Genomic DNA, 24,059 nt, shown 5'->3' with positions numbered 1-24,059 from the left:
TTAATTTCCTTGGCACTTAGTGCTTTTGTTTTTTGTTTTCGTTTTTGTTTTTAACAAACTGAGGTACAGCTGACAGCTCCAAGCTTGGATCAGAACTGCCCCTTTCTGTGAAAGGAGCTCCTTGCTTGTATCTTACTCAAACCAGTTGGTTTAAGGTGAACTGTTGATTTTCAATCAACATCTAAACTTCTACAAGTGAAACATCATTGCCCAAGAGCCAAAATACATGCTGCAAAACCACTGCACAACATCTATCTTCCTCAAGCAAAACTTGGCAAATCTTAAATGTCCCATACTTCATGAAAAGAAAAAAAAGCCAGGAGTGGTGGCTCATGCCTGTCATCCCAGCACATCGGGAGGCCAAGGTGGGTGGATCACCTGAGGTCAGAAGATCGAGACCAGCCTAGCCAACATGACAAAACCCCATCTCTACTAAAAATACAAAAATTAGCTAGGCATGGTGATGGGTGCCTGTAATTCCAGCTACTTGGGAGGCTGAGGCAGGAGAATCACCTGAACCCAGGAGGCGGAGGTTGCAGTGAGCTGAACCCCCGCCATTGCACTCCAGCCTGGGTGACAGAGTGAGATTCTGTCTCAAAAAGAAAAGAAAAGAAAAGAAAAGAAAAGAAAAGAAAAGAAAAGAAAAGAAAAGAAAAGAGAACATAAAACTTTTATGATTATACGATTTGGGCTATATACACAAATGCACATTCATTACAGCTTTAAAACTACCATCTTTGATGTCCCAGTGCTGAACATAGGGAATATGTATGCTCTTCCCAAAATTAAATACAAAATGTGGCTTAACTTCCATATCCCTTCTCTTAATAGTAACCACTAGATTATAAAAGGAATCTTATTTTCTAGTGTATTTTAGTAGAATATTAAAATCAAATCCATATGTGGGTTTATGACAATATGTAAAAACAAAAGATAAATGCTTCAATTGTGATCTTTTAATGTAAAAGTATTGAACTTAAAAATACTTTGGGACATAAAAATCAGAAAATAAATCTGAAAATTCAAAATCATTTATTTAATTTTAAGAGTATCTGAATTAAATGACCAATAACAAATATACTATTATACTTCAAGTAGCATGGAATATATGTATTTTGTAAAAAGTCAACCGAATGCTGAAAATAGTGTAACTTTTAACTGTCACGGTCTTTGTGTTATGAGATTTCTGCCTGCTAAATTATGCCATAGCCTTAAGGGAGGACAGTTGGGGCTATGAGTGCCCTGGGTCAGGTCTCCTTTGATACGAACTTGGAATAGCCGTCAATTCTTCTAGCACTCAAAGCTACATTCACTGTAGAAATAAATGTCAACATTGCCTCTTGATTGGAAAGTAAACATTAGCACAGAAAACTAGGTGAATTCAAATTGTCTTTAATGTCAAACAGAATTCAGTCATAAACCTCTAAATTCCCATCATTACTATTCTCTTCAAGGGCACAGCTATGTTTGCCATGGCCCTGAAACTCCTCACTCTGCACCCTCCTATACATACAAACCCACACAAAGTCTCAAGCAAATGAGGCTGGAACTGCGGTCTGATCTTCATTTATCTGACCCAAACACCCAGGCTCTTTCCATTGTTCCACACTGCAACATTTCAGAGTAGCCAAAAAAATGGACAACATTATCATAAAACTTAAAAAACAATTATTGATGAGAAAAAATATTTAGAACTCACTGGTCTATACTACTGAAATAGCACTTCAAAATTTCTTAGTAAACTTGGGAAGCTGGTAAGCACATTTAGCCAAGTATATGATGCAGAAACTGAATGATAGACATGCCCTATACCAATACAATATTTTGCAAAGCTATGATCATTAGTAATATGAATATTAGCAGGTAAGTTATTGCTGAATTGCTGGTCCCACTTGAGCTGTAAAATGAGTCCTTTGTGTACCACCTCCCAAAGAGGGATACTGTTAGTATAGGCCCAGATGATCCATTCTTGTTTACCAAACGCCCATCTTTTAGCACCTAAAGAAAAGGTGGGAAAAGTACAGTCAGCTTTCCTAACATACAAGTTAAAAGCAAAGTAATCATTTTGAAACCATCCTAGATATAATATATAGTCAAGTCATTCCTGATTGAGGAGGATGCGGCAAGTAAACCAGGCAGGGGACAGCCACTTACTATATAATGAAGACTAGAGCAATTCGAGAGGGCCCAAGATTTTAGTTTCAACAATCAAATGTAACCATTAATGGAAAGTCAAAATCAGCAGCAGCAATTCATTGAGTTCAATTATGTGCAAGACAATCAGGAACCAGAGAGGTATACATCACATCCTTCCCTCAAGAAGTTTAAGAGCTAATGGTGAAATGGAGTGGATTCTAAACATAAAGAGAGAAATCAGTTTATCAGTTTATCAGAGAAGAAAACAGGTAAGTGCTTAGGAGGTCTGAGAAGGAAAAACTGAACTGGTCTATTTCACAGAGTGGGACATAAGCTACCAGAAACCCAAGCTGTTAGGAATCTCTTTCTAGGGCTGTATGGTGAAGACATTGTGGGGAGTGGACATTGAATCAACAAAGGCTCATTCTGAGACAGAAGTGTGTGTGACAGGTCAAGGCAATGTGAGTTCTCATTCTAGGTTGGTTAGAACCGGTGGTGTGCTAGAGCTAGTGGTGCACAGGCTCATGAGAACAGATTGTTAAAGTTTCAAGAAATTTGACAGCTGGCTTTTAAACACAGCTACTTTCCCCCCCTCCCCCGCTTTTTTGAGATGGAGTCTTGCTCTGTCACCCAGGCTGGAGTGCAGCGGCACGATCTTGGCTCACTGCAAGCTCCACCTCCTGAGTTCAAGTGATTCTCCTGCCTCAGCCTCCCCGGTAGCTGGGATTATAGGGGCGTGCCACCAAGTCCAGCTAATTTTTGTATTTTTAGTAGAGACAGGTCTTCACCATGTTAACCAGGTTGGTCTCCAACTCCTGGCCTCAAATGATCCTCCCAACTCGGCCTCCCAAAGTGCTGGGATTACAGGCATGAGTTATCAAGCTCTGCCAACAGATCCATTCTTGAAGCTGATCATGGTGAGAATATTGACACAATGAAAATTGGCAAATTCCATAAATCAGGGCTTTTTGTTTTCTACCTCAGGGAAGGAATAAAGTTACATCACACCACTAGCTAGAGCTGAAGATTAGTGAAGAAGAGAAGAAGGAATATGGTCAGAGGAAGGTGGAGATCAGACTGTGAAAAGCATGAATGACTAGATCTAGCCTGAAGCCACAGTGGAGTCTTCGTAAGAGAAGAATGTGTACAAAGCAATTGAACAAGAGTAGAAGGAAACATGAATAGACAGTCAATAAACAGAAAAGAATAAAAGAAAATGAACCTGTTAGTTGCGGAAATGGAGTTGGAATGGAGAAGAAATTGAAAATTGGGAAATTGGTTGGAATGGAGAAGAAATGGAAAATTGGGAAAATAGATGCTTTATAACTGGAAGAAGAAAATGACTAAATATCCTAGAAGATAACGATTGTACTTTACTGTTCACAAAGTGCCGTCACATGCATTATCATATCTGATCCTCGCCAAACCAGTCAGGAAAATATTCTCTTCTATGAGTAGGAAATTCAGGGGTTAAGTGACTTTCCCAAGGTTATCTAACTAGTTAGTTACAGAGAACAGACTCTGCCAGTGCTTCTGATAATACACCAGAGTTGCTTAAGGTGCTAAAGCAAGATGTTTCCACATTTGTGGGCATGGTCAGTAACACCACCCTTTTTACATAAAACTAAAGTGGTGGTGGGGGTTGAGGATATGCAATAAGTGTGTTGAAATCTCTGCCATAGTGATCCTCTAAGATAATGTGTAAATATTTACGGACAGAGTGTGCATCCATCAACAGAACTGAGAAACTACTCAAGAAGCCATAGTGAGCATAACTGATGTAAAACACTTGCCATCTTCAATATTATGACTGCTCTCTCTAGAAACAACATATTCACAGAAGGGCCATGCCCTTCAAGGTCTCTAGAGAAAAGAAGCACTAAAAAACCCAAGAATGGGTTATTGGACTTTCTGGCTCTTTTTGAGAAAAGTAGGCACCTTAATCCTACATGGTCTTTAGATCACCAACCCTAAAGAGGAGAAACACATTGCCTCAGGCTTCCGTGGCTTCTTGGAAATCTTTTCCAAAAATGCCCAACTCCTTTTGTTTTAATTCTGCGCTCACAAAACAAATGGATCTATCATTTGTACTTTCGAGGGTATTTGCCAACGAAGAGTCTCCTTGACATACAGTTCATTGTTCCCAGCTAAGGGAACCTATTTTTTTAAATAACAAGTTGGTGTTCTCGCTTATCTATCTTGCAAGTTTGATTAGTATCTGTTCCTTAGAACCTGATGAACTTCAGTGAAAGTCATGCCACAGAGAATCTACACTTGTAAAATAAAGACTTGCCTCACCCTCACCATGATGCTCCCTCCAAGGGACTGCAATTCCAAAGACCCTCCCTGCCAGCTGTCACATGCCTCTTTCATCTCTTTTTTGGTGTAATACAATCTATATCGCATTTCCTCCTTCTGCAAATGGGCTGGAGCAGGTGAGACAAGATCCAAATGATGATTATAGGTGCCCAATTTAAACGGTAGGTGCTATGCCCCCCTTCCCTCCTTTCTTCCATTCAAGAAGGAGCCAGAGATGGGATACAGCATGACAAGTTCACAGAATCATTAAAAGTTGAGACCTACTGATACCACACTTACCCTGATGTAATTATTACACATTGCATGTCTGTATCAAAATATCTCCTGTAACACATAAATATATACATCTACTATGTACCCAAAAAATTAAAAACAAGGCTGGGCATGCCTGTAATTCCAGAACTTTGGGAGGTTGAGGTGGCAGATCACTCGAGGTAAGGAGTTTGAGACCAGCCTGGCCAATGCGGTGAAATCCCATCTCCACTAAAAATACAAAAATTAGCTGGGCGTGGTGGCATGCACCTGTAGTCCCAGCTACTTATGAGACTGAGGCAGGAGAATCGCTTGAACCCGGGAGGCAGAGGCTGCAGTGAGCCGAGAATGCACCACTGCACTCCAGCCTGGGCGACACAGCGAGACTCCATCTCAAATAATAATAATAATAATTAAAAATAATAAAATTACATTTTTTTTAAGAGTTGAGATGTACAAATACTATGGAGTTAAGCACTTAAATGTGTATTCTCTTGTATCATTCTCTAACTCTTCTTAACTTCCTGAAGCCATTTGGGATGAAATTTTTAAAAGAAAGGAAGTAGCTATGGAATACATTATTTACGTTCTCCAATTCCTCATGCACTATCACCATCCACCTTCAAACACTTATGTGGTTCAGAGTAAGAGTGAAATCATATTTCTGGCTTTGGATCTTTAAAACCTAGTTTGGAAAACTCTAGCATTTTTTGTCCTTCTCCCATGGATGAAGTAGTTTCATCAGGTGAATGTTCAGTCCTACTTTGGGACAATTCCTCAAAGAGAAAGAGTTCTGTGAGTACAAGACGTGGAAAAAGTGTCAAAGTATTATCAGAAAATTAGATTGTGTGCTCAGTTTACATGTTCAGGCTTACAGGATATAATGCATCAATATGGCTAGACCCTATGTCCTCCTAAGTTTACCTTGGTGACCCTGATTTCCCTCTCTCATTTCCTTGAAGTGACCTCAGGTAGACATTTATGTCAGTCCAGCCACCTTTTAGCTACTGGATTTTAGCCCGAGACTCCTTGCTGTAGATCTAATCATGATTTTCTGTAGTTGGTACTTTAGCTTTTATTCCAGCCTCAATTTCCTCATGAGATTCTACCTAAACAGGTTCTATGGCAGCAAAGGATTCCTGGTCTTTGGATTTTACAGCCTTAAGGCTATACCATATGTTAAATTGTTGGTTTCACAGAATTAAGTATTTTTGTAAGTATGATATATTCCACTCTGATAACACAGCAGATACAGATACATGACCATAAGCAATCTGCAATTTTAAAGACTTCGTTACTTGATGCCTTGATGGAATTAACTTGGACCCTATTTTACAGACCATGCAATGATTTCACCTTAGTTACTGAAACCCAGCCACTGTTTACCACAATTCAGAGAAAACATTAATATTCGAACCACTGGAGTTTGTGTATATATACATGTATGTGAGTGTGTGCAAGTGTTGTACATTAACAGATATAAGCCTGCAGAGTCATAATTCTTATTTGAAGCCAGCTTAATTTGTGAATTAATTAGCTACAGTCACTATAATTTGTGAACAAATGCTGGATGCAGTGGTGCATGCCTTTAAGTCTTAGCTACTCAGGAGGCTGAGGCAGGAGGATTGCTTGAGCCCAGGAGTTTGAGGCTTCAGTGAGCTATGATCATGCCACTGCAGTCTAACCTGAGTGACAGAGGAAGACCCTGTTTCAAAATAAAAATGTGAAATAAATATTTGATTTTCTGTTTGTCTTCACATTTAACAAAAGGAAATTAAAAATCTATAAATAAACATTCTTCAGTGAATGGTATCTCAAACTCACAGTTCTAGGTATGTTCTTTATTATATTCTTCCAATGAAGTGTCATCATTTTATAATTAGTTGTTATAAATTGAAAAAATGATCACAATATTTTCCCCTCCTTTACCCATGCATGTCCTTTGGCCATGTGATTTTATAGCTCTTCCCATTGAGAGGTCTGAGTCCTTTATTTCCCTACCGCTTGAATCAACATTGCTCCTGTAACTTCCTGTGTTGATGCAACATTTGCAAACATGGTGCAAGCAGAGACTTGCAAAGAACTTGCCCATTGTGTTTTTTTTTCTCTTGATGCTTCTGGACTCATTAAGCTAACATTTGAACAAGCTCAGGTCTGCTGAAAGATGAGAGACCACAGGGAGAGATGGCCTTAATATAGCTGTCCAGGACAAAGCAATCACAAACTGGTCAGTCCTAGTCAACCCACTAGCCAATGGCAGACATATTGAGCCCAGCCAGCATCAACTGAGCCTATCTCAAACCAGAAAAACAGCCTAGCTACACCAAGTTCAAATTGCCAACCCACAGAATCAGGGTTAAGAAATGGTTTTGAGGAAATTTGTTACACAGCAGAAGTTAACCAGCAGAGTGGCTATAGCTTGTTTTACTTGACTTCAGAGAACATATAAAATGAAAATACTCTTATAAAAATCCTCTTACTTCAAATTTTCCAGGTGACAGATGAATTTCAGTAAGTAGAACTTCAGGAAAAACATACTTTGTTCCAAATGTGCCACTGAGGGAGAACATTTCAAATCTTGTAGAAGCAGTTTCTACTGGCCGTCCACAAGTTGTCAAATTAGTAGTTTTGCACTTCAGCATTGTGCAAACCTATGTGGAACAAACACAGATAAAACACAATGCCTTACATCGATGTTACTTGTACCAGAAATGTTACCTTAGTTTTTAACCACGCGAAGCAAAATTATCTTTCTCTGAAAAGGGATTTGGATCACGTTTCTTGTAATTAACTACTTTATTAAAAATGGCAAGTGATTTGAGAATCAACCTACTTCCTAGATAGCAAGTGGATTAAGAGAAAGAAGTCAGTTTAGAATTAGAGTTAAACCATTAATTTGGTATGTCAGATGATGGCACTGAGCTCAATGAAGCGGAGGTCTTTGGGCAACAATAGTACTGAAGCTGAAAGGATATTAAATTTTTTCCACCCCTGAATCTCACCTGTCTTTCTAATCCTTTTCTTTAGAAGAAGGCAGTGGGCACGGAGTATAATAGGAAAATACAAATTCAGAGCCAACATTCTATAAAATGTTTTCATCTTTAAAATTTGTCATTTGAAAGCAATACAAGGCCAGATGTGGTGGTTCACACATGTTATCCCAGCACTTTGGGAGGCCAAGGCAGTCGGATCACCAGAGGTGAGGAGTTCGAGACCAGCCTGGCCAACATGGTGAAACCCCGTCTCTACTAAAAATAGATCCAGGTATGGTGGCATATGCCTGTAGTCCCAGCTACTCAGGAGGCTGAGGCAAGAGAATCGCTTGAACCTGGAAAGCAGAGGTTGCAGTAAGCCGAGATCATGCTACTGCACTCCAGCCTGGCGACAGAGTGAGACTCTGTCTCAAAAAAAAAAAAAGAAAGAAAGCTGTACAAAAACTGGGATATCTGATTAGAAGAGAAACTAAGATAAAAGTAATATCCCTATTTACTGTTAGTTTTGCAAGTGAAAATAAAACTGTTCATAATTCAGATATGTTGGCAAGCCCAGTTAAGGAAGTCTTCCTGATGTTCACAATAGGCTGGTTTATTTGTCAAATAGAAAGTCATCACGGTTTGGTTAATAATTTTTTAAACATGCTAAAAGCAAGCAATAAGATTATACTTAATTCCCATTGCAAATATTTTATCCTAGTGTATGTACGTGTATAAATGCACCTGTGTGTGTGTGTGTGTGTGTGTGTGTGTGTGTGTTGTCATCAATGCATGGAGTCAAGCCAAGGAAAAGCACCTGGTTTTCTGGAACAAATATAAAAAGTTGACCTGGAATTTACCTTTCACTTGAACTCCGTTTCATTTGAACTGAGATTACCTGCCAGTACTCTTTTCTCCTTCGGCCATGCAATCCTGTGAAAGCTCCTAGAACGTACACTTCATTCTCTTCTTTTTGTAACATTCTGTAGCTTAAATGACAGCAAAGCTCCTTTTGACAGACTGTAAGATTTCCTGCATTTTCAAAAAGTTCTGTGAAGTTGAACCCGTCCCGGGAAATAAATCCCCTAAAAGTGCTTTTCTGTAGTGGAAATGGTTTGATGGTGGTGGCATACGCACTCCAATTCACAGCTGTTGGGGGGTCAGGCGAGGGTAGGGGGTGTGAATCCACCTCCGAAAGGAGGAGTTTTCCCGACTCTGTCTTCATGTCATAATGATACACTTTGGGACCGTTTGGTGCGTAAATACCACTTCCTGTGAATGAAAGACAGGTCTTCTAAAAACAACACACACAAAAAAACCAACACTGCCAATTTCCCCATCAGAACTGAGCATGTGGTCACGCCACCATATTAGTCACAATGAGAGAGCATGCATACTTCTAATCGCACTGAACACCTAACTACTTCTATTCTCTATTGGAAGAGATTAAAACAAACATTCCTTGGTCTCATTTCAATTAAACCTTAAATATAATCGCATTATTTGTTAGCATTATGGCAAATTAAACCAACTACAAAAATCTTTGTAGTCAGGAGTTCCTGAAAGGTGGGGAAAGGGAATAAAAATTCTCCCCTGTTCCTCATTGTGGTGGTTTTCAAATATATCCAAAAATTCCTTAACACTCTTCTTTCCGGTGGGAGGATCTAATTCCTTTCCCCTTGAATGTGGGCTGGACTTAGTGACTCACTTCCATTGAACAGAACATGGCAGAAGTGATGGTGGGTAACTAGTCATAAACAGCAATGTGGCTTCCTCCCTTTTCTCTCTTGTCCCCTCTCTTTAATTGCTCTAGAGGAAGACAGCAGCCGTGTCATGAGGATATGCCATGCAGCCCTATGAGGAGGCAAAGGGAAAGATGCAGAGGCTTCCATGGCCACTGAGGAAAGTAGAAGCTGGGTAGCATTTGGCAAATTACTTGCACTCTCCGTATCTCAATTTTCTCATCTGCAAAATTGGGATGACACTAACTATCTCATGTAATTATTGTAATAATTAAATGAATAATACACATAAAGGTCTTGGTATAACCATAGGTTATAATCAACTGCTAGCTTTTATTTTCTATTGTGAAACGATGATAAACACAGTAAGGAGTTCCGAAAAAGAAGCAAAAAATTAATACAGGTCATATCTGAGGCATTCATTTCTCTGCACTTAAAAATAGAAGATGAAACCTAACCTGGTCATGAATTACCTGTCATATTTAGGCTGACATGATGTATATTGGCCGCAAGAAGATTAACTCCCATTCCCATTGCCCAAGCTGAATGGAATTCAATAGCTGTCAAAAGGGGCAAAACATTCATCCAGGCTGTGGGAAACAGTATGGTGTCCACATGGAAATCTTTCACCAGGATAACAGCGGGATCATAGAAGAATATATCAAAGCACGTGAAAATGCCAAACCTTCCAAATGTGGTGTTGAAAGTCACCAACTCCGGCTTTTCAGGGACATCAAACTGAGGCTCAGAGTACAGGTGGTACTATAACAAATGGATAGGAGAAAACTAGTAAAGCCTTGTTTGTTGAAGAGATGACTCATAAAAACCCTCCAAGTTGGTAATAAATTTGGCTATGGTCAACTGCAGGGAATCTCCTAGGAAGTGGATAAATCTGGCAATTGGAAGGAAATTTCTAAGGAAAATGTGGAGGAATATGTAACATATGTCTATAGCATCTCTCTCATCTCCTCTCTCTCCTTTCTCTCTCTGTCTGTCTCTCTCAGTTAAGAGCAAAATACCGTCCCATAAACCCCAAAGTATATAAGCTTCTTTTTATTTTATTTTATTTTGTTTTATTTTTCTGAGACGGAGTTTCACTCTATCACTCAGGATGGAGTCCTGTGGCATGATTTCGGCTCACTGCAACCTCCATCTCCTGGGTTCAAACGATTCTCCTGCATCAGCCTCCCAAGTAGCTGGGATTACAGGCATATGCCACCATGCCCGGTTAATTTTTTTGTATTTTTAATGGAGACGGGGTTTCACTGTGTCAGCCAGGATGATCTTGATCTCCTGACCTCATGATCTGCCCACCTGGGCCTCCTAAAGTGCTGGGATTACAGGCATGAGCCACCACACCCAGCCCTATAAGCTTCTTAAAAGTTAAAAGTCATGCATTATTCTTCTTTGAATCCTTGGTACCTAGAAATGTAATGTTAATAGATGCATAATAAATATCTATGAGTCAGGTTAAAGATGCCATCTCTCTCTTTAGTGTCCCATCCAAAGTAATCTCAGTGACTCTTACCCACCTTTCAAAATTACCATAGATAAGAAATGTATTTAATTCCCCTGATTCCTTCCAGGTAAACTAAAAAAAATTTAGTCTAATATAATAATTGGGGTCAACAATTAATAAAATGGTCTGCAATCTAGGAAATGCTGAGGGTTCAGAAAGAGACTATTAAAATCTCTCTAAATTTATTTTATATCTAAAAAATAGAAAAGAAATTGAACTTTACTATTTTAAGAATTGACAGGCCAGGCGAGGTGGCTCATGCCTGTAATCCCAGCACTTTGGAAGAGGCCAAGGCAGGCAGATCACTTGAGGCCAGGAGCTCAAGATTAGCCTGGCCAACATGGTGAAACCCCGTCTCTACTAAAAAATCCAAAACTTAGCCGGGTGTGGTGGTGTGCACCTGTAATCCCAGCTACTCAGGAGGCTGAGGCAGGAGAATTGGTTGAATCTGGGAGTCAGAGGCTGCAGTGAGCTGGGATTGTGCCCCGCACTCCAGCCTGAGTGACAGAGCCGGACTCTGCCACAAAAAAAAAAAAAAAAAAAAGAATTGATTGAAAAAGATATTCTCATTAGATTCACATATGTCAGAGGTCATAGGTTACAAACGGTCCCTGAGGTATCCTCATGGAAGAGTGAGAGCCTCTCAACTTAGACAGGTGACTGCAGGTTCCTTGCTAGTCTGTCCACATTCAGTGCACTGTGCCATCCTGCACGTTACAGAATGGAAGACCAGCTTCAAATGATTACTGCAAAGAAACTGCATTGAAAGATAATACAAACAATGCAAACAATCTCCCAAGCAAGAAAATGGAAGTAGTGACATTTCTATTTTTACTATGAGACACATTTTAAGAAGAAAGTGAAGTGCAGTGATATATATGAAAAGAAGTTGTCAAAATCCACAAAATGATGAAGAAAGCATTTTGAAATTGTTATACTTTATAAATACACACACAAGAATACATATATTGAGGACTTATGTTAACAATTTTTTCCAATGGGGGTCCATGATCAAAATAATTTGAAAACCATTGGTTTAACATCGCTCCTCTTAATTAATATTTATATTTTAACTGAAACTGCCAGGAGATAATGTCTCCACTCCAAAGATTCTGAGGCTACAATTTAAGATGCTTAGAAAACATCTGGGAGTGGAGAAGGGACATTCACACTACCTGTACATCACACATATCCATTCAAAAGGCCAGCCTTCTCTCCCTACCTAGTTTAGTATCAAATTATGACTTAAAGGTTATTTGATTCTTTTTTTCAATTCAGAGTTTAAAGTAAACATTTATGGTTTGAGCTTAAATCTATTAAATGGTAATTAAATTAGCTGGTGTAGAAAATACAGTATTTTGTGATTTGATAGCAAATTAACTTATATGAAGTTGAGTCATACAATTTTGAAACATCTTTAGATTATGGTTGTGCTCGGTGGTTTATGCCTCTAATCTCAGCATTTTGGGAGGCCAAGGTGGCAGGACTGCTTGAGGTGAGGAGTTCAAGGACAGCCTGGGCAATGTCTTTATCTCAGCACATGCCTTTAATCTCAGCTACTTGGGAGACTGAGGCAGGAGGATCGCTAGAGCCCAGGAGTTTGAGGTTAACAGTGAGCTGTGATGGCTCCACTGCACTCCAGCCTGGGCAACAGTGAGACCCTGTCTCTTAAAAAAAAAAAATGAAATTATTGAAATAGTGCCCAGATTATAGTCACCTTAGTATTTGTTTTATATTAAAATTATTTGTTTTATATGTGCAAAAAGTTTATCTCAATCCTGGACCATTATGACACTTTTTTTTTTGTAACAGCTCTCTGTCTACATGATTTTCCAGAGTAGTTTTTTCCAAAGTGTCATTTTTTTTTCTTTTTTTTTTTTTTTGAAAGTCTCCCTCTGTCACCCAGGCTGGAGTACAGTGATACAATCTCGGCTCACTGCAGCCTCTGCCTCCTGGGTTCAAGCAAGTTTCCTGCTTTAGCCTCCCACATAACTGGGACTATAGGCATGTGCCATCATGCCCAGCTAATTTTTGTATTTTTTAGTAGAGACGGGGTTTCACTATGTTGACCAGGCTGGTCTCAAATTCCTGGCCTCAAGAGATCCATCTACCTCAAGCCTCCCAAAGTGCTGGGCTTACAGGCATAAGCCACCACGCCTGGCCCAAAGTGTAATTTTCTTTATTGCCCACTTTCTAAAACAAAACAAAAACCCTTTAGTAAAATTGTATCATACAGGGAATGAAAGTCAAACTCCTAAACCCAGCATTGACCATTCACGACACGCTCCGTTTCACACATCCGCCCCTCTCTCTTACCTTATGGTAACGTGCCACGAGTTTTCCTTCTGGATTATACACCACATTGGTATTGTATTGAAAGTAGCCATTGGGAGGACATGTGGAGTGATGGGAATTACATGGCTTTTTGTCCCCCAAATTTGCCAAGACATAGATAGCGTTTTTCTTGGCCAAGCAGCTGAGTCTTGCTTGCACTGGTGTGTGACCAAATCTAAACCAAATTATAATTAAGACATTTCAATTTTTAAAAAATATTTTAGTCACTTCATACAGAGACAATAGCAACTGTAATCACTTAAATGGAACTTAAGTCAATATAAAAACTACGCATAAAAATATCATACTTTAAAAGCCACAGATGATGACTTACACTTGATAAATACTTCCCACACCATATCTGTTGCTCCAGAAATTCATTACTCAGTCTCCTGCCTCATCAAGGGTCTCCTCGCTACTGAAACATCCCATCAGCATGAAATATCCTCTAGTACCTCCCATCTTTAAAAAATAAAATTAAAACCTCTTTTGACCATTCCAAACATGCCCTTCCAAATATTGCTTTAATCCTCAGCTCTCCCTTAAAGCAAAACTCCTCAAAAGATCAGTCCCTCTTGCCGTTGCCAGTTCCTCCTCTCCCATTCTCTTTTAGAGCACTCCAACTTTTATCTCTATCACCCAAACTGTTACTAATGCCAGCAGTGACCCCCACATTTTACCTGATCTCATCTTGACTTTTCAACAGCAGTTGGCACAGTTAATTACACCTCCTCCTGGAAACACCTCACTTTATTGGACCCATCCTCTCATTTTCCTATTTATTGGTTGCTCTTCTTCGACTCTTCTGCTGGTTCCTCCTTTTCTCCCGAATCTAACCACTGGAATTTCCTAAGGCTCAAGCTTCATACCTATACTCTTCGCTAACTCACTTCCACAGGGGAACTCATCACGGTGTTTGAAACCATCTATATGCTGACGTCTGATCTTCTATCTCCAGATATAATTTTGTCTTTTCATGCCAGACTTGTCTGTGCAACTGCCAGGTTGACATCTCCAGGATGACAGTAGGACTTAGATTTTTAATATATATTAGAAGGTTTCTAGATAATTGTTTCCCAGGAAAATTAGCTTTGTGAGCCTAGGGAAACACAGTTTCAAAGCATAAGATCTTATGATTCACTTGAAAATACATGGTGAAATCTTTCTGCCTAGGAAGCAACTCTGGGATGGAGAGACTCTATGACACTGAAAGGGTGTCCCCTCAGCAGAGGCCTTGGAATGTATTCCTAACACAATCCACTGTCTACTTCAGAAATTAAGTTGCTACTTGTATCTGTGAGATCCTCTTCCCTTAGTTTTTCTTGCAGTAATACCCTATTTACATATTTTCTCAAAATTTAATAAAGATGTTTAATCACAAATGATTGTTAAATAGTATCTAAGTATAAGTTTTTAAAATCTGACAAATATTGAGATAAATATAACCATAACATATACCACATATAGGATAATTCAAGAGCAATCATTTTGCTTTGTGAACATGCACGTTTTAGAGAGTTACTTTTGCACAAAAGACTAAGATAGTTAAAATACCTGTGGGAGTCTTGACAAGGAATCCAGTTCACCTGAGGGTCTGGGATATCCTCCAGATAAGGGAAAACAGTTTCCCTGGTAAATTCCCATCCATAAAGTGCATCTTCTGGAGTCACAATGATTCGAGCACCCTGTTCACAACAAGTGAAATAAAAACGATTTTTCCATGTACAACACAGACAATTCAACCCTCTCATCTTCCACCAGTTCCCGTGCCCCTCGCAAACATTATGATTAGCAGAAATAAGAGAATACCTGCTCGGCTGCCTGCTTGATCGCTCTCTCAAGAATGTCTATATTCTTGTTCATGAGATTCAAGGCATCCTCCTGAGAAACAGGTGTTTTTGTTCTATTTGGCAAAATGACAGCATGTTCATACACTGCAGCCATAAAACTGTCCTGAGTACCAACCTGCAGGGTTATTAGGGCAAAAACTGCCACAAAGGTTGGAAAAGAGGAAGTGACCATGGCCAAGGTTTAGTGATTTCTGAAAGTAAAATAACATTCACATAGTATTTATAGAGGGAAGAATGTTTGCATAACATGTGGCTGCCAGTTACTGGTCTTTTACTCTATCATCCTTTTTTTTTGTTTTTTATTTTATTTTTTTTTTTTTTGAGGCAGAGTTTGCTCTGTCGCCTAGGCTGGAGTGTAGTGGAGCAATCTCAGCTCACTGTAACCTCCGCCTCCCAGGTTCAAGTGATTGTCCTTCCTCAGTCTCCCGAGCAGCTAGGACTGTAGGCGCACACCACCACACTCAGCTAATTTTTGTATTTTCAGTAGAGACGGGGCTTCACCATTTTGGACAGGTTGGTCTCGAACTCCTGACCTCGTGGTCCATCCATCTCGGCCTCCCAAAGTGCTGGGATTATAGGCGTGAGCCACCGCACCTGGCCTAATTTATAATCTTAAAGAACACAATATGTCTGACCACTTTTAAAGAAAGAAAAATTGCAGTTCATTTAAGACAATCAGAAAGTATTACAGGGATTGAACAGCATGTACTATTAAGATTTAATATTGAATTTCCAAAAGACATCCGAATTCAAATACAGAACAATTCCAGCTTTTATTAGTAGAAACTCATAACTAAATTAACTCTCATGTAAAAAAATCACATCACAACAAATATCTCGTTTATTAAATTTAAAAATTGACAACAATTTTTTTGGTTCTGTTGAGTCACTAACATCGTATTTATTTTTAGATGAGGGGGAAAAAATTAAATACTTACTACTAGGAAAATGTATCACAGAACAATATTGAGAACAAAATTTACCCAAATCTATACTCTGACTTATTTATTGCTGTTAAGGACTGAAAACATGTGCTCCAGAAAAGCAGGATTTTGTGTCTGGTTTGTTCATTGCTGTATAGTTAGTGCCTATAGCACCAATACCCCCAGGCACCTAGACCAGAGGAGGACTCTCTGCTCAGGGGCCCCAGACCTCAGGAGACTCTGCTTCTTTCCTTCTTTCTCTCTTTCACCCTTCCCTCCCCCTCCTCCCCCTACTCCTCCTCCTCCTCTTCCTCCTTCTTCTTCCTCCCTCCCCACCCACTGCTTTGAAGGAAGATACCACGGAAGGGGAAGTGTCCAGGACTGATGATAAAGATCATCTGAGTTGTAATAAAGAGAAGATGTAAGTTTCATTTTTGTTAGCAGCAAATAATAACAATGAGTTTAAAAACAATGCTAACAGGTCAGATGCGGTGGCTCACGCCTGTAATCCCAGCACTTTGGGAGGCCGAGGCAGGCAGATCACCTGAGGTCAGGAGTTCATGACCAGCCTGGCCAACATAGTGAAACCCCGTCTCTACTGAAAACACAGAAAGTAGCCGGACGTGGTGGTGGGTGCCTGTAATCCCAGCTACTTGGGAGGCTGAGGCAGGAGAATTGCTGGAACCCGGGAGGCAGAGGTTGCAGTGAGCTGAGATCACACCATTGCGCTCCAGAAAAAAACCTTAACAACAAATACAGGATGTGATCTTGGATGCCTTCTTAGGACATCAGTATTCTCCCTTCCCCAGGCCCAATCCTACCAGATAAAGGGTTTGTTTTGTGTTTATCCAGTCCTTTGGTAAAAGTCACAGAAATGCTTTTAGACAGCATAGAAGAGTCGGTACAAATAAACAAAGTTTATTCTGTGCTTTACTTCATACTGAGGTAAATTCTTTGTTAAGAATGGGGCCTAGGGGCTATAAATAAGATCTGCTCATATTTTCTGCTTTGAATAGAAGTTTCTATTAAAGGAATAACTTTTCTTATCTCTATAGAGCAGAAAACTAAAAATAATTTCAGGAAAAATGGTCAAGCCCTTTTGTGGAAAATGCAAAGGGATAGATATTTTTATGAATTTTTAGCAGATTGTATAACAGACTTAGTATACAACCATACTACATAGTATATATATAATTAGTAAATTAGCATAGGTGATTGGTATATAATATATTATGAGTGCCATTAGAGTTTAGAAATCATGTAACCCAAATGCCCACTTATTACAGGATAGCAATCTGAGGCATAGAGAGCTAGAGTGACAGAGCAGGATGTGCTGCTTCTCATTCCTGATTCCAGAGTCTTTCCTTTATACCCAAAACAGCACACGTGTCTATGCTCTGTTTTAATGTCTGCAACTGAGTGTCTGAACACTCGTGTCTTTGGGGTTATTTTTTGGCGTTTTTTTGTTTGTTTGTTTTGAGACAGAGTCTTGCTCTGTTGCTCAGGCTGGAGTGCAGTGGTATGATCATGATTCACTTCAGCCTCCACCTCCTGGACTCAAGTGAGTCCACCTCAGCCTTCTTAGCAGCTGGAACGCCAGGTATGCACCGACATGTCAGGCTAATTTTTGTTATTTTTTGTAGAGAGGGAGTTTTACCATGTTGCCCAGGCTTGTTTCAAACTCCTGGGCTCAAGCAATCCACCCACTTTGGCTTCCGAAAGTGGTGAGATTATAGGTGTGAGCCACCGAAGCCAGCCACTCATGTCTTTTAAAGAATCCAATTCAAAATGGTCACCTTAGGAAGACGATAGGCAAATGTGCTAAGTGCTAAAGAAATTTCTGATGCAGTTGATGCCTAACAAAAACAACAAAGCTCTTCCATCTCCATAAGTACAATTTTGGCCATGACCTACCTTCATTGATCTAGTATCACCAATTAGTAATACTTCCTTATCTCTTTTGCTTGGAAGTAGTCAGGTAAGCTGATGGTAAGGAGTTAACAGTTTTAAAATTTTGGCAGTAGAAGTGGGGACAATCATATCTGTTATTGTGTTCCCAAATCTGGATGTTTTTCTCTGTCCTTGGCTGTAAAAGATAGAAATGATGTTGAGTAGAGTTTTGTTTTTTTGTTTATTTGTTTGTTTGGCTAACAGGGAAAGGGAAAATCACTTCTGATATAAAATCAAGATGACCAAATTCCCTCCTTTGTTTTTTTATTTGCAGCATCTAAAAATTGTCTCATAGAAACTGAGAATCTGAATAACAAAGGTAATTGCAAAAAAGTATCACAAGTTAGTAAATTAAGGAGCAATTTAAATATAGGAAAATCCCTGAGATGTAAAGAAAACATTTGCCATAGAGGTCATTGATGTTGTTTTAAATCTTCAGAAGTAAAAAACCAAATTCAGGACATACAATTTCAAGAGTTGACTTTTCATAAAGATGATTGATCAGATAAGGCTTAACATTTTTAGTTTAACTGAGTTATAAATTAAAGTAAGGTTATTTTTGCCACAGGGAACATTGATTAATTGTAATTTACTGCTAAAAGAGCCTGCTTCATAATTTGTCATTTTGTGATTAACGAACTTAGCTAAAAGGGTAAAAAGTTAAAATCAATTAAAAATTATTTGGTCAAAGAGTCACTATAAAAAACAGTAACTGGGTGGGCACAGTGGCTCATGGCTGTAATCCCAGCACTTTGGGAGGCCGAGGCGGGTGAATCATTTGAGGTCAGGAGTTTCGAGTCCAGCCTGTCTGACATGGTGAAACCCAGTCTCTACTACAAATATAAAAACTAGCTGGGCATGGTGGCAGATACCTGTGATCCCAGCTACTCGGGAGGCTGAGGCGGGAGAATTGCTTGAACCCAGGAGGCAGAGGTTGCAGTGAGCCGAGATCGCGCCATTGCACTCCAGCCTGGGTGACAGAGTGAGACTCTGTCTCAAAAATAAAGAACAAACAAACAAATGAAAAACAGTAATAGCTCAAATATTTGTTTCTAATTGTGAATCTGATCATCTGTTAGAATAATATTCAATTGGGCTAGGTTTTAAGTCTGTAATTTTAAAAACCTCATTTTTTTCCCACTTTCTCAAGAGTAAGTATAGAGGTGTAGTTTCCGCTTTGCACCACTTCTTTGGACCTCTATTTCTCATCTAAACATTTAGGTAATCATACCTGCTCTATCTCCTAAAGATGCATGAAAGTCCTCTGTAAGACTATGATGCAGATGACAATAATTAACAAAAGTGAGTGACTATTTAGTAATATAATATCCTGACTGCTTAATATTATTTCATTGTTAGACCCACAGAACTACTGTTGTTCAATTAAAATTCTAGTCTATTTGGATGACCGTGCTGAAGAACTGCTGGAATGAAATGGGGTTGACAGGGTACCTGCATCAACTCCTGATTCATGCTAAACCCAGTGTGGTAGAAGAACCGCAGTGGGGTAGCACAGGCGAAACAAGAAAACCAAGGAACTCAACCCCAGGAAGGAGAGGAGCTGCTCCAGGCTCTGACACTGGCTGCTGGACTTCCTGTTCTATCCCTTCTCCTGGATGCAAAATGACCAGTGAACTGAGAAACAAAGAGTGGGAAATAGCATGTATCATTATCAATAACATTCTCATAGGCAGCAAGGGTGACGTGTCAAAATAAGAATAAGAAGCAACAAGAGACAGAAAAGCCAGGCTCCAATGTTAAAACTGTTTCTCTTAATATTGTATACCAAAAAAGTACAATACTGTATCCAAAAAAAGTACTTAATGGCAAAGAAAAACGTTTCTGTCCCTACACCGTTAGAGTATTGCATATGGCTTTAGCGAGACTGAGTCAGCCCCTGTAAAAGGAAAGGTTGGCTTGAAGAGAACTAGCTTGCATTTTAGCCATCTTTGGGGGCCAGGTCTCATTCAGATGAGGTAATCCTCCAGCTTTAGAGTTCAGTGCTTCAGATAGCTAACGAACACTGCTGAAATCAAGAGAAAATCTGAGAGGGTAATGATATATCACAGCCTTGGATTCTCTGAAAGCACTACTAGATGGAAATGCTTGTGCCACATGAAATTGCCAATCATCACTGCTTTTGACCTAGCAAAAGTAATTGCACATGGTTCAACCAGCATGTCTGTTTTCCTCTCTCAGAAACTTAGGGCTGAAGTTGCAGAAGTCCCTTTGGGTTAGTAACATCCTCCCCTACCTTCCAACAGCTCCTGCTTCCTTAAAATAAAATATTAACAATATTAATATCATAGTTCTACCCACTATGCCAGTCTATTAACTCTGCCAAAAGTTTCTTGCATTCACCAGCAGGTCCTTTTAAAAAATCAAAAATTCTCTTGATTGAATTAAAAGCTTTTGGTAAAGTCGGGATGACTGTCACCACGGAAATACATCCACAGGAACTGGATCCAAGTCACTTGTTGATTTATGTAGGCAGTTGGAGAGACATGCGTTTGAAAGGGTATGGTACGAAAATAACATGGAAATTTCAGACATGAAAAAAATAAAAAGATAGATTAAAAATAGAAAAGTTTATGTTTTATTGAGCAATATGAGAATGTCACAGCAATTCACCAATAATGCCCCTTGTTTATTTTCAAGTGAACAAGGAAGCAAAGAAAAATAAAGTTTGCAACCCAAGATAACTACTTACAGCTTCAGTCAAGGCAGAGCCTTCCACTCCTGTGGACCTCGGCTGCTTTCCTTTCCAAGGCCCCTGCTCCTCCAGTCACCCCTGGTGACTTCCTGTTTTGGTTTCACTTCCTGGGTGGGCTGTACCCTCTGAGATGACAGAGAGGAGTCCCAGCAGTCACTGGTTCAAGGATGCTGCATCTTCAGTCAGACGCCAGGAGAAGGAGTGTCTATTTTATTCTAGCCTGGCAATTCTGATTCCTGAGCTTTTCTTTCAAGGAGCTGTATGGGCCAGATGACAGAGGCCAAGAGCATTGACACAATTTCTACTGAACGAAGCTCAGCAGAAGAACCACAGCTATAGAATCAGGAGATTCTCTAGCCTATAAAGCCTAAGTTGACTCTTATATTCATGGCGTAGTCTTTCTCTTTAGCACATTATTCTTGTACTGTAACGCAGATCCCACTCTAGACTGTCCTTCAAATTAGAGAGAACTAAATTGTGTATTATCCTGCATCTAGTTATGGTGAGTTTTTTTCTCACTGTAAGTTATAAGGGTCATGGTGGCATCTGATAATAATTAACATGGACATGGACTCTGGGACCAGAATGACTGGGATTGAGCCACTGCCTAACTATGTGGGTATGAGCAAGTTTTGTTTCCGCTCTGTGCCTCAGTTTCCCCTATCTGCAAAATGGTGATATGTGCTGAATAATTTTTGCTGTTATTACTATTGCTTCATTCCTAGAAGATGGAGGCCCAGTTACAAGGGCCATGCCCAAGGCAGCTTTGACCCAGATGTGGCTGACATACCCGCCTGTCCTTGGTTACTGTCTTGTTAAAGGAATGTCAATGCATCTACTTCTTTATTTTTGCATTGTTCTGTCTGTCTCCACAAAGTCTTTCAAGTTTCCTCTCTTCCAGATCAACCTGATCTGAATGGTTTCTCCTAAAATTATGAACTTAAATTCTGTTTCTACTTGCTAATCTTGATGGCATTCCCTCCAATCATACCATAGATTATCTTTCTGATCAAAAGCTTTCACTCCACCTATTTCATGCACCATTCTATCTTTTAAAAAACACGCTAAACAACCTGCCGTGTAACTGGATTACTCACACGTTGCCGTTGGGAATGTAGGATGGTGCAGCCACTCTAGAAAACAGCTTAGCAGCTCCCTGAAAAGTGAATCATGGCTCCACTCCTTTCCCGCGCTGGGTGGCAGCCAGGCAGGGAGGCAGGGCAAGATCATAGCACCTCCTTTACCCTCCTTATCCTTCCTCTGGGGATGCCTGACAGGACAGTAGGGGAAGAAATTCTTTACGAGTTTTTTCTTCAGTTTCTTGTAAGCTAAACCATTAACCACAGTGACTACCTGCAAAACAGAATAATGGAAGTCTGGCATTTGTCTGCATTTTTTAAACACCCAAAAATGTGAGTCTTATGCCATAGTTCTACTGAATGGAGTTTGTTTATATGGAAAGATCAATTCATGAACAATATCAAATTGGAAATTCTCACTCTTCTGAATCATCTCACCAGTTTTCAGTGCTGTGTTATAAGAAATTCCTACAGCTATATGAATGAAGAAGCTGTGGGCAGATCTTAAGATAATTTAAGATATTAAAGATAAATTTAATAAATTTATTATTAAGATAAATTCTTAATTCTCACAGTTATATGAATGAAGAAGCTGTGGGCAGATCCTTCTTTCCCATGCAGTTCTTTCCAATTAATAGTGTTGCTTTACTACAATAATACTGTTTTTTCAGAAGATGCAGTAGCAAGCATACAATTCAATGACGTAGCTCTCTTACTGCATATGATTGCCTACTTCCTAATTCACATCCCTGTCTCCCTCACTAAACCGTGTTCCAGAACTACAGGCTGGACCTACCTCACTAACAACCAAGACACGAACAACCAAGCCATTCGCATTTTTATCAGATAAGTAAAACGAAAGAGACAAAAGCCAACCAATAAATATGATGATAAAACAGAAAACAATAGAAGAAATAAGCATAGCTAAAAGTTCTGAAAATATACGGAGAAGAAAAGGTATTAGTACTATTCTCAAACGAAAGATTTATCTACACTGGTTTTAATTCTCTTAAAAGAAAATAAAGAAACCTACCTGTATTTATGCAACAAATGATTTCATGGCTGTCATTTTTTAAATTTACAATAATGTTACTTGAGTGGTTTGGTATTCAATTTTTGTCTTGACTGATAAAAACTTACAAATGATATAATATACTGCTTTTTGTGTCTGGCATGCTATTGTTGACCTTTTGTCAACATGAAATACACTCTGAATTGTTTTAGTACTGATGATAAAATTGCACTGAACTACAAGTCAAAATTTCTTATGACATCATGTTTTCCTAGATGGTCCCTTGTAATACTCAACTATAAGTAAGCTGGGATTAGAAGTCCGGCTGTAGGTTTTCTGAAAGAAACTAGTGCAAATATTTAGGAGTTGCAAGCTGCTCTTAACGAAGACTGGCTGTGCGGACTTTAGTTTCCTTTGTTAATACTTTAAATAACATTTTAGCTTCTCCATGTAAATATGTTGTGTCTGAGCCTCCCCCTCCTGTGGGTTTGTTTCATAAAACAGGGTCATGTGACAGTGATACCAAAGAAAAGGTGAGTATCATGGGACTACCCTGTGGATAATTTCCTTCTGATATGAATGTGTAGAGATATTTCTCAATTATTAATTGCACTTAATGAAAATTAATTGGCTATGTAAGAATTTATCACCCACGTCTTTTCCAGCTAGGTTAGAGAGGGTATCTGTGACATATTTAAATCTTGATCGTTAAAAAATAAGTAAATAGGTTTTTTTTTTTTTTTTTTGAGACAGAGTCTTGCTCTGTCGCCCAGGCTGGAGTGTAGTGGCATGATCTACGGCTCACTGGAACCTCCTTCTCCCAGGTTCAAGTGATTCTCTAGCCTCAGCCTCCTGAGTAGCTGGGATTACAGGTGTGCGCCACCATGCCAGGCTAATTTTTGTATTTTTTGTAGAGACGGAGTTTCACCATGTTTGCCAGGCTGTTCCTGAACTCCTGACCTCGGGTGATCCGCCCACCTCGGCCTCCCAAAGTGCTGGGATTACAGGCATGAGCCACCATGCTCAGTCAGATATTTAACTAATGTATGATATTTAATATTTATTGTCAAAATCAAGTTTCTTGTCTAAAATAAATTAGTTGAAAACAAACAAACTAATCATGCAGTTATCATGCAACCCAGTAGTTGTATTGCTGGGCATTTATTCCAGGGAAATGAAGTCTTTTTTTTTTTTTTTTTTTTTTTTTTTTTTGAGACAGAACCTCTCGCTATCGCCCAGGCTGGAGTACAGTGGCGCG

At 39.4% G+C, this 24,059-nt stretch overlaps 1 protein-coding gene across 10 annotated transcripts; it reads right to left on the bottom strand.

The window, feature by feature from the left end:
* Positions 1 to 1,372: 1,372 nt before the first annotated feature.
* VNN2 (vanin 2) lies at positions 1,373 to 20,823 on the bottom strand. Of its 10 annotated transcripts, none has more exons than XM_031667433.1 (11): positions 20,708 to 20,821; positions 19,450 to 19,632; positions 17,962 to 18,133; positions 15,240 to 15,315; positions 15,084 to 15,155; positions 14,829 to 14,959; positions 13,257 to 13,449; positions 9,895 to 10,183; positions 8,578 to 8,951; positions 7,188 to 7,358; positions 1,373 to 1,998 (listed from the first exon to the last, which is right to left on the bottom strand). In XM_031667433.1, the coding sequence occupies exons 4-11, from the start codon at positions 15,294 to 15,296 to the stop codon at positions 1,807 to 1,809; spliced, it is 1,479 nt and encodes a 492-aa protein (XP_031523293.1). In that variant the 5' UTR covers positions 15,297 to 15,315; positions 17,962 to 18,133; positions 19,450 to 19,632; positions 20,708 to 20,821; the 3' UTR covers positions 1,373 to 1,806. The 10 variants fall into 10 exon arrangements, 9 of the variants coding, with proteins under 9 accessions (XP_031523293.1, XP_009204336.2, XP_021793539.2 ...); XR_002521768.2 differs by adding an exon at positions 2,155 to 2,354 and having other exon boundaries at positions 1,881 to 1,998; positions 15,084 to 15,315; positions 20,708 to 20,822; XM_009206072.4 differs by having other exon boundaries at positions 15,084 to 15,315.
* Between the last annotated feature and the right edge of the window lie 3,236 nt (positions 20,824 to 24,059).

Source organism: Papio anubis, chromosome 6 (genome assembly GCF_008728515.1).
Source record: "Papio anubis isolate 15944 chromosome 6, Panubis1.0, whole genome shotgun sequence".
In the NCBI taxonomy this organism is placed as follows: Eukaryota; Metazoa; Chordata; class Mammalia; order Primates; family Cercopithecidae; genus Papio; species Papio anubis.
The sequence above is the reverse complement of the archived record's forward strand: the minus strand, read 5'-3'. Positions and strand labels throughout refer to the sequence as shown.